General features: G+C 38.6%; 1 protein-coding gene and 1 long non-coding RNA gene across 6 annotated transcripts in view; one reads left to right on the top strand and one right to left on the bottom strand.

Annotated features, from left to right (window-relative positions):
• LOC140151059 (uncharacterized) overlaps positions 1-19,560 on the top strand; it is a 525,069-nt gene that overhangs the window by 405,950 nt on the left and 99,559 nt on the right. The gene's annotated exons all lie outside the window — the stretch shown is intronic.
• Positions 1,752-19,503, bottom strand: LOC140150961 (NLR family CARD domain-containing protein 4-like). Of its 5 annotated transcripts, XR_011858879.1 has the most exons (10): positions 18,801-19,394; positions 17,330-17,422; positions 14,506-14,598; positions 13,384-13,482; positions 13,088-13,128; positions 11,085-11,135; positions 7,687-7,771; positions 4,755-7,458; positions 2,971-4,209; positions 1,752-2,933 (listed from the first exon to the last, which is right to left on the bottom strand). XR_011858879.1 is itself a non-coding variant. In XM_072173135.1 (9 exons), exons 4-9 carry the CDS (start codon positions 13,457-13,459, stop codon positions 4,143-4,145), a joined length of 3,024 nt encoding a protein of 1,007 aa, XP_072029236.1. In that variant the 5' UTR covers positions 13,460-13,482; positions 14,506-14,598; positions 17,330-17,422; positions 19,413-19,503; the 3' UTR covers positions 1,752-4,142. The 5 variants fall into 5 exon arrangements, 4 of the variants coding, with proteins under 4 accessions (XP_072029236.1, XP_072029227.1, XP_072029259.1 ...); XM_072173135.1 differs by lacking the exon at positions 18,801-19,394 and adding an exon at positions 19,413-19,503 and having other exon boundaries at positions 1,752-4,209; XM_072173126.1 differs by having other exon boundaries at positions 1,752-4,209.

The raw sequence follows: 19,560 nt of genomic DNA, 5'->3' as shown, positions 1-19,560 counted from the left end.
GTAGCGGAGATTTAATAGTTTAATCATGGGCAATTTCAATATCCTGACATATGGGTGTAGAACTTTTTGAATGACCCTCGTATAATACATATTTAGATTATAAACACTTCCAAGAATGATCATGATTATTGCAGTTTCCAAGCTCTAGCAAAGCAAGCCCTGGAAACACAAAAACTGGGTATTATACTTTCATGCAAGCATACTCAGAGTTTAGTTCTAGTAACTATAACTCAGCATACTGAGTTATAGTGCACTCCATTTATTTATATCGGTTCCACAAATAAGAAACATCACAATATGTGGGCTCATTTTGGGCTCCAAGGATGTACACGAGGAACGCTCAAGGACAGTTTTGGCCTGCATGGATGATTTTAATCCCATTGTACCAGAGTTTGGGCGTACATGGATGATTTTAATCCCATTATACTATACTACCATATCAAAGTTGAGATAATTGATCTACATTGATCTCATCTTTTGGGTGGGTTCAACATTCCCTGAGTTGGCAAAACCTGCAATCTCCATGGAGTAATTTACTTAGTGCAAAAGTGGTCAAAATATTGCTCTGCAAAATTGCTTTATTTTCATGATTTGGATTTATCATACTGAACAGCATTCTCCTTGCGATGTTTCTGCACTGTGTAGAGAGGGTCTACACTCTACAACATCTCTGAGGTAAAATTGACAAATGCAAGATATATTTCTTGATGCTTGAAGTTTGGATTTCTTAAACGTACAGTGCATCCTTATGTACCGCTGCAAGACTTCAGGTCCGCGTCCGTAGATGTCATTATGTTTATGATAAAGACTGAAGTCTTGCTGGCAAGACTAACTCAGAGTTAACCTATCAAGACATCAGCTTACGGAACAAAGCTGTCTAATCCGTGAATAAAGTCTTGACAATAGCCTAATTTCGTGTATACTTACATGACGGATACCCCCAAAACGGTCATGAACGTGGTATTGATCATGTACAAACAAATAGTGACTTGCGTATCGTTTCTTGTACATTTAAAAGAATATTTAGAATACAGCTGTGCGATACGTCTACACATCCAGTGGAGACAGTTCTCAGACACCTAGTGGTATCAAAATGTTTCTTGATTTTAGGCCAATATATAACATTATTATGTTTTGATGAATCCAAGTGTGTGAAAATATTGGATCCAAAACATGATAATGATAAAATTGGATGCTTTACGCCCAATATTTATTGGTCTCGCTATGAGTTTTAAAATATTGGACTCGACTACGACTCGTCCAATATTTTAAAACTCATAGCTCGACCAATAAATATGGGCTCAATCGATCCAACACAACACATAATAATGATAAAATGTGACCGTAATGCACGAATGAGACGTAAATGTCCTCAATTGTATTCTGAGTTACAGTGTAAAATGGGCACGAAGGTCGTATTCATATGTACCTCAATTTGGTGCTACGTGTACCTCATTTAATGAGATACACGTAGCACCAAATTGAAATACCTATGAATATGACCTTCATGCCCATTTTACACTGTAACTCAGAATACAATTGAGACATTTACGGCTCATTCGTGTTGTACGGTCAAAATTGATGGTTTACACCCAATATTTATTGGTCTCGCTATGAGTTTTAAAATATTGGACTTGGCTACGTCTCTTCCAATATTTTAAAACTCATAGCTCGACCAAATATGGGCTCAATCGATCCAATTTTATATTAATAATCAGTGGTGACATACCTACGTCAATTTCGACACTCGGGTTTTATCGCATCATATTTAATGTTGTCTTATATATTCCCAGCATAATTCTAGAGTAAAAACGATAGTTTCAAATTAAAAGACATGTGAGTTAACGGTACTTACATTTTCAAATTAAAAGACATGTCTTACAACATGTATCGATCAATATTTGAGCCAGTACAAATGGAGGATCCGAGGAATTAATATACACACATTTTTTTTGGACGGAAAATTTAGAATAAATTTGGCGCTCTCACCTCGCGTGCCCTCCCCCATTTCTAAAGTTTCTTTAAAACAATATAGACGAATCCAACCAGCCAAGTCATGGTCAGGATTTGGTCGGCCATCTTTAGCTATCTTTGGGTAGCCGCTAGCACCAACCTGGTGTTTGAGCGCTCAATTGTGCAAATAAAAGCCGCCTAACACCTAGAGAAGATGCAAGGACGAGGAGGGTTTATAGTCCTTTTGTTCGCAAGTACATCCATTTGTAGCGTTTGATATGGTGTGTGCATAGATACCGCGTGTAGTTAATCCGATTATTATATGGCACTTCAACAGCGAATAGACCATGTAGAAGCTGTGTGATTTGCCGAAGGGAATTGTATTGTGTTGTATAATCATTGTTTTGTCTACCTGTGTTTTCGGGGAAGGTGTAACACGGGTGATGGAATGCATTTTAAAATTTCCGCCAAGGCCGAATCATTTCACATTTTGGGTGTATTGTAGCCGACGGCTACCCAATTAAAGGCTGCTTGTCAGGTGTAGGAATGCGTGGATTTGGATTCGTCTATAGGCTACCACTTTCTATATATACCTATAATATTCCCTTGCTAATGACAAAAATGACGTTCCGCTTATTTTCCATATCCATGGGTGAAATCGATCGGTCCCTTTCAAGTTGGTCCTTAATGTTGATACACTACAAACATATAATTTACGGTATTTCAGAAGCAATTTCAATCATTATTTAGAAGTTCGCTGTTGATACATTAATACATCAAGTACTGAATGGAAATACGAGTATATGTTGCCTAAGTACTTGCTTGTGTCATTTCGTCCTCTCCCTTTTACAGTACACAGTCTTTGGTACGTAACGGTTTAGGGTTAGGGTACTGTATCTAGGCTAGGGGACGAATTGGCACGTGGTCGGAATGGACGAGGTGGCAACAAACCCTTTAATTAAGTACTATACGCTGAAGACCTGAGACCATAATACCTAAATGGTCTCAGCTGAAGACTAGGAACGTCAGTACTGATGCAAGATGAATGAGCTATTCTAGATATGAACGGTACCCCTAAAGAAGACATGTGATTTGTTTTTTTAACTTTAAAACATGGAAATTCTCAGACCAGTTTGAGGAATATTCCATTGAAAAATTGGGATTTCCCAAGAAAAAAGAAAATTTATAAAAGCAGCGAAAAAACAGTCTATGTTTGGCATATCGTCCCCTGTTGCTTTACTTTAACCCAGAAAAATCGTATACCTAACCAGCGAAATGCATGTGATGTCAGGTTTGATCCGCTGCCTTTAGTTGGTTTCAATCGAAATGAACAAACATTTTGGGAATTCCCACTGGTAAATAATGATTTTTCTTGGGAATTCCCATGGATAATACAGGCTAAAATTGTAAAGAGAATCCTGTAGGGGTGCAATTATTTTCTGGAATAGCCCAATGCCACATGCTGGCCTAATAAATAACACTTGATGTTTCTTCGTAAACAGATAGGTCTACTATTGACATGTTTTTTGTCCGGCTCTTTTTCGTGTAAAAAGGCGGTCTTGAGCATTATAATCCAAAAAATGCTCACCTTTGACAATCTCGATCCAGATATGTCCAGGGAATGTGCCACTGAAAGCACCCAAAACTGATAGCTATTGGCCACATTGGTATCCCGGTGGTACACAGATCTATAATCCCCACTATACTATCTATAGCCACGTGGAACTAGTCTTTGCGGCGAGCCGGTCGCCACGAAGCGGTGACCAACTGCTTTTTTTTTTACCATGCTATACTCCTACACATGTTGGTAGCTCGCAGGTAGTAATCCGTTTACCAGTCTGTAAGTTACACAGACTACGTAGAACTCAACTGCATATTTTGTTACCAATGGTATAAAGTGAATAAGATTTCAAACATCATCAAATCTGTAAGTATTAGATCTCAAGTGCATATGTCCAAATCGTCATGAAGCTTACCCACATCATAGCCTGGTCCAGGCCAGCTCAACAAGATCCAATAATCCATGGCATCAACATGCACCATGACTTCTGTTATTCTTTCTGCGAGAGGATTACAAATCGTGGCCAATCCAATGCGGGCTGACAATCGAACATACAGGACACATACGAAAACCCAAGCTTGAGTCCTTTTTGTGTCGTAAGATGATGTTAAGAGTTTCAAGACTGCAATTAGTAGATTCGAATGAAATCATCTGGCGGCACCTCAACGTCTTCAGCAAGCATCCTACGGAATACACTGTCAATCAGAAATAAAACATGTATACACAATAGTCACCATTTAAGTAAATATATTCTTCATGTTGTCAGCAAATAGATTGCGATACCATGCTCCGATGACATAAAAATAATATTGGGTACAAAAGTTACAACTACGTATAGGCTATGCCTACGTTTAACAGAAATTTTATTGTGCCAATTCTGTACAGCTCATTAATTAACCACTACTCTTGGACAAGTTCTTATAGCTGTTTTGAATTTATCATCCCGTGCAGGACCAAGCACCGTATTGTGTAAGTGTAAAATATATTGTCTTTGTTTTTATAAAAATGATACCTAACATATAAAGTTGCCATGGGGCAATTTTCTTCTCCAGTTTTTATGTGGATCCAGGCCAAAATATAACTTTTTGAGTTTAACGCGCGTTTACAAAGTGTATATTAGTTCAACTTCAACATAATGATAGTTTGTGACCTATACATTTAACATGGGCTAGAAATACATTCTATTTAATCATTTACATGATTAATAAGACATGATCAGCAAAACCACAATTAATCTTACCAGAGAAAGTTGTAGTTGTGCCTTTCCCCGATTTCTACGACCCTCGTGAGGTGGAGCTGGTCAAAATACATTCCAAGAAGAAATAGCTTCCTTATTCGTGGTGACCTCTCAAGAGCTTCAAGCAATATCTCCAGTGATGGTGATATTGTTCTCGGTGCCTCATCGGCTCGTAGACTAAGATAGCTGAGTTGAGTAAGAGACGGCAAAGATTTGGCCACACACGTCAGTACGTCGTCCAAGTATTCCGCTATATCCCATATGCGAAGCGCCTGCAGATTCTTCAGATATTGCAGATTCATCAGCCTACTTTCATGTGGAGCACATTCCATTTGGCAAACACCTGCCATACCGAGATATTCTAGCTGCTTCATCTCTGGTATCACCGCCAACAGTGCGTCCCCTTCTTGCTTGCTAGTTGCATTTCCTTCGACTCTGAACTCTTTCAGGTTTGGAGCATACCTCGGTAAACCGTCTACCAGTGATGCCATGTCGTCAGTATCTCTTGCCATAAAGGAAACGTTAACGTACGTCATTCGCAATCTTTCCACAACTTCTCCGAACTCTTTTGGTATGCCAGATGAATTGCGCGATATATCAATCTCTTTGAGTTTTGGCAGTTTGCGCTTCTTCATCGCAACACATAGACGATGCACATGTGTTTCCTCGAAGCCAATTTGACGGAACATCAAAGTCACAGCAGAAGACAGATGGCGATCCTCTATGCAGGTTATCAGTGCATCACACTGGGGACCAAGCTTCACGTCAGTTATGTCTAATTTCGACAGGTTGACGTATTGAAATGCTCTAATCACTGGAGTAAAATTGATGGTCGAGGATGGTTGCAGGTCACCGAATCTTTCCCAGATTTGAACATCAGCAAGAGTGTTAGAAACATTTGACGAACTTCTTTTCATTCTAAGAATACCTTTCTCGACAAATTCGTCAAACATTTCATCCAACTTACTGCCATCTTCGTGCTTTAACGTTCTATGGACATCTTCGTGAGCATCCCCTAATACTTTACTTTTAGCGAGATAGTACACCATGTCTCCAGTTCTTGGCAGTTCGATTACAGTTAGTGATACAATGGTCTTGTTGTGTGTAAGGAAATACTCCAAAGCATTCCCTATATATGCAGACATCCCAAGGAACCTCACCTGCCCATTCGGAAATAAGCAGTTCAAAAACGAGAGAAATTTGTCCGTGGCCCCGCTTTCATAGTTGCAAATCAAACATAGGCCGATGAACTCCTGTATTCTTCTAACGTCATCTTCACGAAGTTCATCTAGATAGTAGGGCTCTAACAATTCACATATGTCTGACTTGTACAACTCCTCCAATCTCTTCATAATCAAATCCGCTGTCTTTAGATTTACCCCGCAAGCAAACTGAAGGATCATCTTTACTCTCATACAGAGCTTGATTGACGTAAGAACTTCCAAATATCTCTTGACTTCATCGTCGGGGAGAGTTGCAAGGAGTTGCCCGGCGCATTTCTCTTGTATTGTCTTGTGGAAGAACCGCAGATGCTTTGGTGGCGGCGCGTCTGGTGTATCGGATGGAATGTCAAATGTGGTATAATCAATCTCTTCGCAATCCATATCTGACATGCTTTCTTCGATACTGAGAAGTCCAACTTTGAGCGCAATTTGCGTAGTTTCCTCGGAAATGTTCTCGCATATTTCTGGATGAGAGAACACGAGTTTGTCTTGTGGGGGCCACAGGCCGGTGAGCGCAATCTTGCCCAAATCGTTCATAGTGCGAGTCAACCGTTTTTTCCCACACGTGAGTGTCGACTTCCGATGAGAGAGGAGTGTATTTATTATTCTCGTATACAGTTTTCCTACTTGCTTCGGAATCTTCTTCTCTTTCTTGCTGTTTTCGTTCCAAAAGATACAGAAGAGCTGCGTCATGAGAGGAACAGACGCAATGCCCGGGCAAAAGTCGTTCATTTCCAAGTATTCAATAAGCGAATCTGCTAGTGTTGTATCACTTCCGAAAAACTTCTTGACGTAATCTGCAACTTGTTTCGGGGTAAACCCTTTCAATTCATACTTTGTATAAACTCCCTGCAGATCAGAAAATTCATCGACTCTCCAAGGGCGTGAAGTTACTAGAACTCGGCAACTGGTCAACATGTTGTATGATAATGCCTCGATGACATCCGTTCTTGGTTCGTCCTGGAGGTTTTCTTTACGCGTAAATTCATCGTACGAATCAAGTATGAACATAACTTTTGATTGATAGTCATTGATGTAGCGTCGCAAATCTGCTGCCGTAAATCCCGCATCGTTAGGCATGAGCTGCTCAAATACAGCATCTTCTAAACTTACATTAGGGCCCATCTTTCGCATGTTAAGTACGAACAAGAGTGCGATGTCTGTTAGTGCTTTTCCGTTTATCCAATCGTGTGCGATTTTTGCAGTAAGGGTGCTCTTTCCTGACCCGCCTTCGCCGGTCACAAGTAAACGGGTTGGAAGCATGTCATTACTGGTTCTCCTTTCAAGCATTTCATGATGATCTGTTATCGGAACTTTGACAATATTTCCTGGCTTGGTGAGTTCTATTTCTATTGATATATTCGTGTAGATATCTGTCATATCCATAACTTTCTTGCTTCCAGGTAATTGTGGTATTTTGCAGAGTTTACTTTGGTAACACCTTTTCAGGAATTCTCGACACCGTGAAGGTATTGGCTCGTCATCTGAAATTGCATAATAAACAATAACAATAATATCATAAAAAATTGATAGCATAGAAAATATCTGTGTGATTGAAGCAATTATAATTTTCCAACAGTGAAAAATGTGAAACCTGACTTAACGGTACATTTCTTGACCATTTATGTGGTAGCTAAGCTGACTATAGAACAGTATATCGATCCGTGCAACAAATGCTATTAGATCAAAGTGATAAGTTTCTGTTAACTTACGTTTCTTTGGTTCTTGTGCAGCCACATTTACCGTAGTATAGTTGCCTGCTACAACTATCGTGTTACCGTCCCCGTCATTCGACACCTGTAACATTGAAATAGTTTAGAGAACAACAGGGTTGTATTTCAACTGGTGTATTCAAATTGAAGTTCCAACATTCTATTTACAATTACAGAGACTTTGAGACCGCTTTTTAAATGAAGAAACAAAGCGCTATGGAAAAGGATAAATGCAAGAGGGAGTAAACATTAGGTGAATTGGTGAGCTTTCAGGTTCTTCTTAAAGGTTTGGACATAGGCAGAGTCACGAATGTGGGATGGCAAGCCATTCAACTGTTACCAATACTCGCATATTAAGATCTGCAATGGACACAACTCGACTGCACATCCCAAAGACATCCAAAACAATTGGTGATCAGGCCTTCTATGTCGCTGGTCCACGCACCTGGAACACATTGCCCATATCCATCCGAGAAGCAGCAACCACCAATACTTTCAAAATATTGTTAAAATCATATTTGTATCCTTATTAATTGTTTTTTGCATTGCTCATTTTTGTTTCATCTTGCTTGTTTGTGGTTTGCTCTTTTTGTTATGCGTCTAGATCTTATTGAATAGATCTCGACACGAATTACTCATGCAAAATCGTCATCATCATCATTGGTTCTACAGGTTGTGTCCACAAAAACGTGGTGCCTGGGTTAAAAATACTTGGGTTTGACACCCGGAGGAGCAAAGCCATTGCTAAGTATTTGAGCATCAGCGCTGCCATTGGCTCAAAAATTGTGTGGCAAATGCGTGTTGGCGAGGTCAATGTACAGCGCTAGTTTGTTTCGCCCTTCTGGTTGTCATTTGCTTGGCTATGGGTTTGCTCTTCGCCATGGTTTAAAGTTTTTGCTTTTCATGTGTTTTCCATGGTTTCTCACTTTTTGCTTGTAATAGATTTTGAATTTGCCGCCTGCTCTGCGAGCTTTATGTGGCGTTCTCTGTATTTTGTATATAATTGCAGTTATCTAATAAAATATTTGAAATATGTATGTGTGTATTTCATAAAACGGGCAATGATGGAAAATGCTCTGTCACTAGCCAGCTTGTGGGATCTGGGAATGGAAAGGCAAATGGCAGCAGTAGAGCGCAAAGAGTACCCCGAATGACGGACGTGAAGGATAGAGGACAGGAACAGGTGTAGATGAAGCAAGAACCTTATAAACATGGACGAGAGTGCGGCACTGGGCACGTTTAGCAACTGGAAGCCAGTACAGACTGTGAAGCAAAGAAGAAGTATGACATGTATGAGTATATTTGGGCTCTCTGAAAATGAGTCTTGCGCACTTGTTCTGGAGAAGCTGCAGGCGGGTGAGTTTTTTCTGGGAAATGCCATTAAGCAAGAAGGAGCAGTAATATATCTTGGACATGACGAGAGTCCTAACGGCCTAACCGCATTGGTACACGCAAAAAACTGAGGAACCGCCTAATCATGCTAATCCTCCAGATATTGCCGATCTGCCAATTCAAAGTTTTAGACAAATGCGCAACATAACTGGACATCTTCATGTCATGGTCAAAGATGACCCCTAAATTCTTTATGGTTGAAGATGTACGGGGATCTCCAGCCCATCCAAATAAAGGGTGATATGTTTGAGATTAATGTAGTGATAATCAGAAGAGGCAGCAAAAAACTCAGTCTTGGTCATATTTAGCTTAAGATTGTTACTGGTGAGCCAAGCTTGTAGCTCACGGATGCATTTGGATAGTTTGAACATGCATGTCACAAGCTGCATCACCCGGGATGGTAGGATTGAAGGTGATAATCAGCTGGACATCATCGGCATAGAGGTGATATTGGAGGCTATGACCACGAGTAATGTCACCGATGGCATGAGTGTAATAGGTGAACAATATCGGGCCAAAGATCGATTCCCGGGGGACACCATAAGCCAGATGAACCTTATCAGAATTTGCATCCCTTCGCAAAGACCTGACTACTGCGATTGTCGAGGTAGGACTTGAACACTCTATGGGCATCACCAAATTCTTGGCTCAACCGCTGCAACAGAATACGGTGATACAAATAACTTCAGTTACATTGTTATTATACATTATGATTACTGAGGCTGTAAGCTATTAGTGTGATTTCCAGTGTGACAGTCAAATAAAGTTTCGGTTCAAATCAGAATCCATAACAACAATAGAATAAATCATGTCGTATTCGTTAACTTCCAAGGTTGATTGGCAAAATACGCCCAGGTAATTTTGCATCCTCCTATTGTTATATAAGTTCTAATTTTGGTTGATAATCAATATATATGCATAATCAAATAGTCAGAAAAGTAGTGGAGAACGGATTAAATTACGATGTTTTGTTACACATGTATTTATAAACTGAGTTGCAAAACATTTGAACCGGACACCAGACACTAGTGCAGCTGTATGACCAGACTTGACTAGACTGCAAGAATGGTCGACTGCAGATCCGTCGGATAACGCTTTTTCAATGAAAAATGAACTTTGCTGCTTGGGTGATGTCACGATGAGGTTAGCATTAATTCCGTATTGAAAAGCGTGTTCCGACGGATCTGCACTCGACCGGCCTCCTGCTACTTTGCAGTGAAACAAATGAATTGCGAATATGCGATAAGCAGGTGAGTATGAACACGGAATAGGCGGTATGAACATGAACATGATGAATGTATGGATTATTCTAATGGCATGCATGCTAATTCATGAATCACTGCAATCGTGTTATATTCGCTGTCGCAGTGACGTAATAATCGGATTAATTACCATAGCAATGGATGAATACAATTTTTTTACTATATCACCTTGCACTACAACCTATGCATTGAACCATATCAATCTGATTACTCGCACCTGTAAGATAATTATTTTTGAAAAGAGCGGTGTTGTATTCAATCTACGATTGCAGACATACACAGCTGATGAGTACAGTGGGTGATGAGTGCAACCTGCTTGTAGTGCAGAGCGATATAGTCAAAAGTGTATCCATAAATTGCTATGGTAGTTAATCCGATTTATCAGCCGCGCACCTGGACAACATTCCATCTATTCATTGTTGTTGTTCATGAACAGGCGAATGTATTGTAGCAGAATTATATCAGGCTATGTGAATGTGCTGCTTATAGCTATTGCTGCACTGGAATTTGAAATACACAGTTAAAATGTTATTAGTCGTGTCCACACGGAGGCTGACAATTTAAGGTGTCAGATAATTCGAGTGGTAGTTCGGGGGCTCGGACAGTCCTGACACACTTGGGGTATCGAGATTCCGACACCTTACATTTTCAGTCCGTCTGAACACGGCTATTGTGTTGGGAAATTATGCTTCGGTGATGTGCAAGCAAGAAGGATAGCGTTTGCTCCGTGGTTTGAATACTTGCCTGTTGTATACAAGATCCTTGTTGACTCAATTCCCAGTCGCTAGGTATTGACTAGGAAGAAAGAGCATATTTTATATTTAGTTGGTAACACCCATATATTGTAAATAACCCAAGAATTCCAAAGACAATTACAACTAGATTGAGTAGAAAATCAAAGACCTGATGGACAAACATGTTCCATCTAAATGCAATTGCAATGGATTCTCTTTGTCATGGTATCGGCAGAGAACAAAGACGCTTACACAGAGGTATAACAAAGTAAACAAATCTGGATACCCCACGCACTGGGAGGATTACGCAGCCATTTCAAACAAGCTGAATAAGAATCTGAGACAAGCTAAAAACACATAATGCCAACAAGCATCTGAAACACATCTTTGAAAAGAACACAAAGAAATTCTGGTCTTTAATCAAGAAAGTGCAGCAGGAATTCCGGGCTTGATGGTTAACAAAAGAATCCTAAGTGATAGTAAACAAAAAGCTGAAGCATTAGTCATCAGTTCGCCAGCATGAGGTGAAGAAAAGCTGTAATTACTGACCAGGGTAAAGGTAACTAAAGAAGGAGTTTTTCAAGCTGTTACAGAACCTAGATCCGAGTAAATCACCCGATCCAGATACCATCCTGGATGGTCAGGAACTCAGGTTATCAGCACCCGCTCTTGCTCCTGTACTAACCGATGTTTTTAAAGAATAAGTAAGATTATCGATCACATCATTTTGTCAAGAAACACCTCTGGTTCACTATACCCAAGACATCAAAGCCAAGCTTAAAAAGCGCTCAACAGGCCAACTTTGGAATATGCATCATGCGCGGGGGACGCCCACACCATATACATTAAGAAAGTTGAAAGCATCCAGAGACTCTAGATTCAGCACGAACAACTACAAGAGGGATTACAGCGTCACCTGTATGCTGAACACTCTGGAGTGGGCACACTGCTAGAAAGGCGAAGAAAATCTCGCTTATCCATGATGTACAAGATTCAGAACGGCCTTGTGTCTCCTATTTTCCACGAACGATTATACTGACTGGAATATCCTGACAGAAGACACCACATCATCGATACACAGCTCACGAAACAACTCGTGAAATAAGAACTCGCACACTCTTGCACTAATCGCGTATTGACCTTGAAGACAAATCAGTCAGTAGAAGTGGACTGACTGTGCTTGTCTTCAAGTAAAGATGTGATGGAATTATAAGAGTTTGCAAGAGCAATCAGTTGCTGGAATGTAGAGATGGTGGAACCCCAGACCTCCGATTGCCGTTGGAAGTGTTTGTATTGACCGTCTGTGCAGAAAGGGTTGAATAAAGGGCAGATTACTTCATCAAATAAAAATAATATGATATCAGTGAACGGCTCTTTTCAGAGCCACCAAAACCTTTAAATTTAGCAAATAGGCGAGGTCTGCTTGTTTTCTGTTGACAAGGGGCAGTCTTCAGTAAACGGCTCTTTTCAGAGCCACCAAAACCTTTAAAATTAGCAGATAGGCGAGTTCTGTTTGTTTTCTGTAGCCAATGGGCAGTCTTCAGTGAACGGCTCTTTTCAGAGCCACCAAACCTTTAAAATTATTAAATAGGCGAGATCTGTTTGTTCTCTGTTGACAAGGGACAGTCTTCAGTGAAAGGCTCTTTTTAGAGCCATCAGTAGGCAAGGGGCGGCCTACATGTCTCATGCTTAGGTACTTTGTCCTGAAGAAGTCAGAGCTACTCCTGACGAAAGCTAGACAGTTCTTAACTTGTCCGACGGCGAACCCGCTAAAAAACACTATTATGATATCTGTTCATTTGGTTAGATATTCTACTTCCCTTATTATTCGTCCAATGTGATTTTGCAAATATATTTCCCACAACCATGGTAATATATTAAATAGTCCGCAGCGCTAAATCATTAACACAAATAAATGAAGCCCCAGATACGAGAAATCATCTTTAATTGTGTTAATAGCAAACCACCGCTATGAAACATTTTAAATAGCAGTTAACCGTTTCACCAACTTACCACTGATGTTTGTGAAGAGAATTCATTTCGTGATCTTGGCACTGTAAAAAAAATAAAGAAAAAAAATGGTGATGATAATAATTATACATCAAAAGGAAAGCACTACAAACTGTTACATAAATGTACGTGGTTCATGCTGACTCAAGCATTATTTTAAAACAAAAGAGAGTAATATAAACCATGGTCAACTAAATTATATTTTATTGTGTATGTACGGGGATCTATTTTATTTATTTATTTATTTATTTATTTATTTTTAAAAAAAATTTTATAAATAAAATAATTGGACAATTTACTTTCTTCACGGCTTTTTGCGGGATTCGGCTGGCCAGATTCCTGAATGCCAAACTGATGCTCCTCAGAAGACGCCATGATTCAGTCGCTATATATGATACCTTTTGAAAATAAACGAACGTCAGGTATATTAGGCACATTTTAAGGTACACTATTATATAGAATGAAAGAGTGTTTCGATTTTTAAAAAATACTTGGAAGGGCCTACTCGGGTGTCACTAAATAAGAGTAGGATTTAATCTTTCAATAATCGCTACATCTTAATAAGCCAATCTGAATCCTTCTATAAATGTAACCGGAAATACCGTATAGTAGAACCTGGCTATAACCAGAAACGTAGTACTTCCCATTAAAAACCTTCAATCAATGCAACCGGAAGTAGTACAAAGTAGTATTTCTCATTTAGAGAATAAAATCATATCATGTGTACGCGTGACAATTGATTTCTAATATGTTCCTTGGTAAGGGTAAATATTGATACTTTTGTGGCGGCATCTGTTCATTTATTTACAATTTTGCAGATGATTTTCAGTTACCAAATTATGACACATTATTCTGATACTACGGAATACTCGCAAAAGAGAAAAACAAAGCGGAAAAACAAGCAGGTAACATGGGTAATGTCAGCATACACACCTCACTTATGCAGTGTCATTAGTGCCATTAAATAATTCAAAACATCATAATCTCTATACAAATATAGCAACATGCCAAACTATACACATAAAAGATGAGAATATGTTTAGTCCATTGCAACTTTGAACAATGTAGACCCTTAATGTAGACCATTGGTGATAACTTGGAGAAGATAATTGTTCAAGGTCACGTATACGGAATTCGCAGAAGAGGCAGCCGGACAAAAGCTCCGTTGGACAGATGGAATTAAAGAATCCACTGGACTAGCCCTTACGAATACTTACAGTCTTGCATTGGATAGACAGAGTTGGAACAACATCATCAAAGGGGTCACAACAGATCAGTCATGACCCATAGGACGACGATGACGTTTTATAGAAATTTATTTGCATATTGGGGAATATTGAATGTCTCATCTACCAACTGTTCGCCTTGTCACATACTCACATTATAATTATATAATCTAATACACATATACAATACACTACCTTATATTCCTAGGGAAACTATCATTTGAACTGGTGTGATGAGCTGAATAATTTAGCAAGTGTTGTCCAGTGTTGCGGTTTGCATATGGTGGCCTAATGTAAATAAAACAGATTGATAAAGTAGATATGAAATACCTATTTGTAAAATTCCAGGTCACAGAATCGATCTGGACTTGTTAGACAATTAAAATATTATGCACATTGTTTGGTGTATTGAATACATGTCACTATGTCAGGAATGTATTCAAATCATGTTTCTAGCCCAATTGAGTTTTTAAATGTTCACAGCATTAACCTCTTTGAGCAATTTGTTTGTGTAAACATCATAATCTATTAAAATATAGCAGCATGCCAAACTATACACATAAAGGATGAGAAGATGTTTAGTCCTTTGCAACTTTGAAACAATGTATATAGACCCCGGTTAATATAGACCACGTAGACCTGAAAAGCAAGAGCTAAAAAGTTATATTTTGGGTGCAAACGGGAAAATTGGGAAGTGATAAACATACGTGTTTGTTTTGTTTTTTTCTTTGTTTTTTTTTGCAGAGCAAGTATTTTTTTCTTTCACATTAGCGCCAATTTGCTGATGCTTCCACGTCAAAATTAGATTTCCGGTTCAAGAAAGCAATGACAAATTCAAGTAAAATAATCCGAACCCTTATTTAGTAGCTTAAGTTCTATAAAACATATCTATGTACAAAGTACTCACATTTGATGAAAACTCGACGTTTCAAAACCTACTTTCTGTTTCTTAGTCATAACTTGATCCAGCAACACTGGTGGTGTTTCTAGAATATTTAGTATTTCTAGAATTGATACCAGATCTATATCAGATTAACACAAATCGGCCATATCAGATTATTTCGCCGCAACAAACCACATTATAGACTTGGGGAGCAAAGCTCCTCCACAGAGAAGATGACAAATATCCCAGACGTGACATGCCAGATGGATAAGAGAATCCATATGGATTTGTCGCAGGGGAGAAAGCAGTGAACAACCAAGGGGCGCAGCATTCAACCTCGGTCACATTTATTGATCCAGAACAATTCTACGAACACTACATCTTTTAGACACGCCATTAGTGTTGCTGGATCCAGTCATCACTCATTATGACATAAAGAAACCAGACAAGTAGGTTTCGAAACGCCGAGTACTTTGTAGTTATGTTTTAAGAATTGAGTGTGGAGACTAAGAATGGTTTACAATTGGCCAAGAGGGTACGTCAGGGATGTATTTTATCACCCTATCTTTTTAACATCTATGCAGAGTATATTATGAGATTTGCACTTGAGGAAATACGACGGAATGGTGTCAATCGGAAGTAGACGAATAAATAACCTTACGATGATGACACCATTCTCATTGCACGAACAGCATTTGAACATATGGACTTTTCCTTAATGTAAAAAAGTCAAAGGTCATGAGTTGTGGAGGGAAAGCAGGCCAGCAGTTAAAGGCTGATGGAGGTGGTTAACACTTTCAACTTTCTTGGATCACTCATTGTTGATGAAGGAGGTAACGCCTAGCCATGGCAAGAACATCTGCTATTGCTCTTACCGACATTTGGAAAGACAGAGGAGTTTAAGAGCAACCAAAAATGCCCATTTCCAATTGCTCCATGGCTCTGAAACATGGGCTGCCGGAAGGGCAGACAGGTCCAGGTTTGAAGCTTTTGAAATGTGGTGTTGGCGAAAGATGCTGATTTCGTGGCAAGATCACAAAACAAATGAATTTGTCATAAGTCAACTTGATGAGCATGTCAAATGTTCAGTGTGTCAGAAGATTGATCGCAATAAAATTTAAAGCACTTTGGTCACATCTCAAGAAGAAATGGTGACAACTTGGAGAAGATAATTGTTCAAGGTCACGTTTAAGAAATTCGCAGAAGAGGTAGCCGGACAGAAGCTCCGTTGGACAGATGGAATTAAAGAATCCACTGGACAAGCCCTTACGAATACTTACAGTCTTGCATTGGAAAAACGAGCAGGTAACATGGGTAATGTCACCATACACACCTCACTTATCATTGCTCATGCAGTGTCATTAGTGCCATTGAATAATTCAAAACATCATAATCTCGATACAAGTATAGCAACATATACACATAAATGATGAGAAGATATTTAGTCCTTTGCAACTTTGAACAATGTATAGACCCTTAATGTAGACCATTGGTAACAATTTGGAAAAGATAATTGTTCAAGGTCACGTTTAAGGAATTAGCAGTAAAGGCAGCCGGACAGAAGCTCCGTTGGACAGATGGAATTAAAGAATCCACTGGACTAGTCCTTACTAATACTTACAGTCTTGCATTGGATAGGCAGAGTTGGAACATCATCAAAAGGGTCACAACAGGTCAGTCATGACCCATAGGACGACGACGACGATGTTTTATAGAATTTTATTTGCATATTGGGGAATATTGAATGACTCATCTACCAACTGTTCGCCTTGTCACATAACACAACACAACACAACACAACACAACACAACACAACATAACATAACAACAAGTATTTATATGCGCCTTTGCTTAGGGATTCAAGAAAAGAACACCAAAAAATTTAAACAAAAATACAGAAAGCAATGGCAGCAAAAATTAAGGAAATAAGTGAGTTTTGATCAATGACTTAAATGAGTCCAGGCTGATAGCATTCTTGATTGTAGATGGTAAGCCATTCCAAAACTTTGGAGCAGTCACTGAAAAGGCTCTATCCCCAGCACATTTCCTGGTGCGAGGAATGATAAAATTAGACACTCTCACATACTCACGTTATACTGATATAATCTAATAAAACAAACAGATACAATACACTACCTTATGTTCCTAGGGAAACTATCATTTGAACTGGTGTGATGAGCTGAATATTTAGCAAGTGTTGTCCATTGTTGCGGTTTGCATTATGGTGGCCTAGTGTAAATAAAACAGATTGATAATGTATGAAATACCGAAAGATTTCGTATACATTTAACTTACATAGTGGTTAAAATTCCAGGTCACAGAATCGATCTGGACAATTAAAATATTATGCATATTGTTTGGTGTATTGCATACATGTCACTATGTCAGGAATGTACTCAAATCATTTTTCTAGTTGTTCACGCCAGTAAACATTAAAACCGTTTGCCCCCACATCTCATATGCACAGTTTGTTTATCCCTTACACACCATGTGTCTTGACTAACTATTGTAATCCACCACCCCTGTGGTTAAGAGACTAGGAAATAATTCCTAATATCTCATACCCTCGTTTGTATACCTTTATCTAATCCTGCTCCCCATGACAATTACAATTAGCACATTTAATCTCCAGTGAGACTGCTCATGTGAAGGAAATTTTTAGCCTTTTTATTAAACATGTTTTCAATTGGCTTATAACAATCACATGCTGACAATACGCATAACTGATTGGTTAAGCAGGTCACCATGGTCAGTATAATTAGCTATAATTTTATTTATTTAGTGATAAGGTGCAATAGGCAATTTACTTCAGAATATAACTACAGCGCACAAAATTAAGCCCATTCTTTAGAGTTAATTGAACACTGTTAGTTAATTGATTGTTTATTGACTCTTGTAATAACCAAGCAATGTGTGTTCAACAAAATAATTTGAGATGTTACCAACATGCAGTGTTCCTGAAACACATTAGGTGATTTGCTTTCAAATAATACTTCTTTTAAAAGGAATGGGGTGTCGAATGGGAAATATCATCTGATGGGCTGATACAGTGAACATTTTGATGGAAGTTTGTTTCCTGTTTACAGGTGGCTTAAAACATGATGATGAGGTTTTTGAAATTTATTTTCCAGAGTCAAGATGCAAGTATCATTTATGCCTCAATTCATTTATTTATTGTTAAATCAGTGCAGAGTAGGTTAGTATCTGTGGGTTAGTATAATAATATTGAAAGTTAGACCAAAGTAGAGTACTATAAACCTGATCCGTGAACTTTGTCTTTTTAAAGACAAATTCTTGTTAAATGTTCACAGCATTCACCTCTTTGAACCATTTGTTTTTGCAAAAAAAAGGCATTTACATGAATCTGTAATTTACATACTGAGCTACATGTATTTGAATGGGTGCTTCAACTTCGTTAATACTGCTGTTATTTTTGTTTCTTGTCAATTTTTTCAAAATACCAAATGACAATTTGAATACTCCTTCACTTTTAAGCAATTGATAAAAACCTCTGTATATCATAATTCTCAGACTTAATCACAAACATAAATCATTAAACTCTGATCTTAACTCTTGATTTTGTTTTTATTATCCATACATTACCTACCAAGCAGCTGAGCCCGATTTGCATGGCCGCGATTGAACCAGCACCAACGTTGTATTTAACGATTTATAGTGAATACAATTTATTTTTCGGTGTGTTTACATGCAAAGCGCGTATTTTTTTTAATGGTGTCCATCTAATTTTCCTGCAAATCTCCGCTTTTTATTCATTGTTAACAACGTAGATCCTTCAGCTTATCAAGTACAAGGTTTAGCATTGTGTAGTCAACCACGGCGTCGTATGAAAATGGCGACTCAGTGATACATATGGTAAATACGGTCAAAGGTTATATCGTCATTGTCAATAATTCTCAGTCGGGGAAATCCCGTTCTTTCGCAATTCATGCAATTCGATATTAACCTTGACAATGGAGAAAATATCACTGACACGTTGCATAAACATGTAATGTAGTACATGTACAGCAGCTCATTCTGTGTGCAAAGACAATAGGGAAGTATTTGACATCCTCAACAAATTCAAATCATTGTAATATATCTGCGCAACAGCAAGTGAGGTTGCCAATATACCAGTACCACTCAGGTACCATTTAGCCTACTGTTACCTTTTAAATGCTTTGTATTAAATTATTCACCAGCAGATCGTATAAATACTCACCGCTTTACTGGAACTTTATAGCTATATCCACTATAAAATTATCACAGAAAAAATTACTTTAAAAATAGCAGAGACGCTTGATATATGACATACCACCTGCATATTGCATCCGGCGCAGTTGCACTTTGTGTTTTGTGTTGCTCTATAG

This window comes from Amphiura filiformis, chromosome 1 (assembly GCF_039555335.1).
Source record: "Amphiura filiformis chromosome 1, Afil_fr2py, whole genome shotgun sequence".
NCBI lineage: Eukaryota > Metazoa > Echinodermata > Ophiuroidea > Amphilepidida > Amphiuridae > Amphiura > Amphiura filiformis.
This window is presented reverse-complemented; position numbering and strand designations above follow the sequence as displayed.

Bases quoted from the DNA above. Each gene is read 5' to 3' on its own strand.
- LOC140150961 (XM_072173135.1), bottom strand. From the start codon at position 13,459: ATGGCGTCTTCTGAGGAGCATCAGTTTGGCATTCAGGAATCTGGCCAG. The intron at 13,129-13,383 runs GTAAATTGTCCA...TTTTTTTTACAG, and splicing joins CGCAAAAAGCCGTGAAGAAA to TGCCAAGATCACGAAATGAA. The intron at 11,136-13,087 runs GTAAGTTGGTGA...CTTTCTTCCTAG, and splicing joins TCTCTTCACAAACATCAGTG to TCAATACCTAGCGACTGGGA.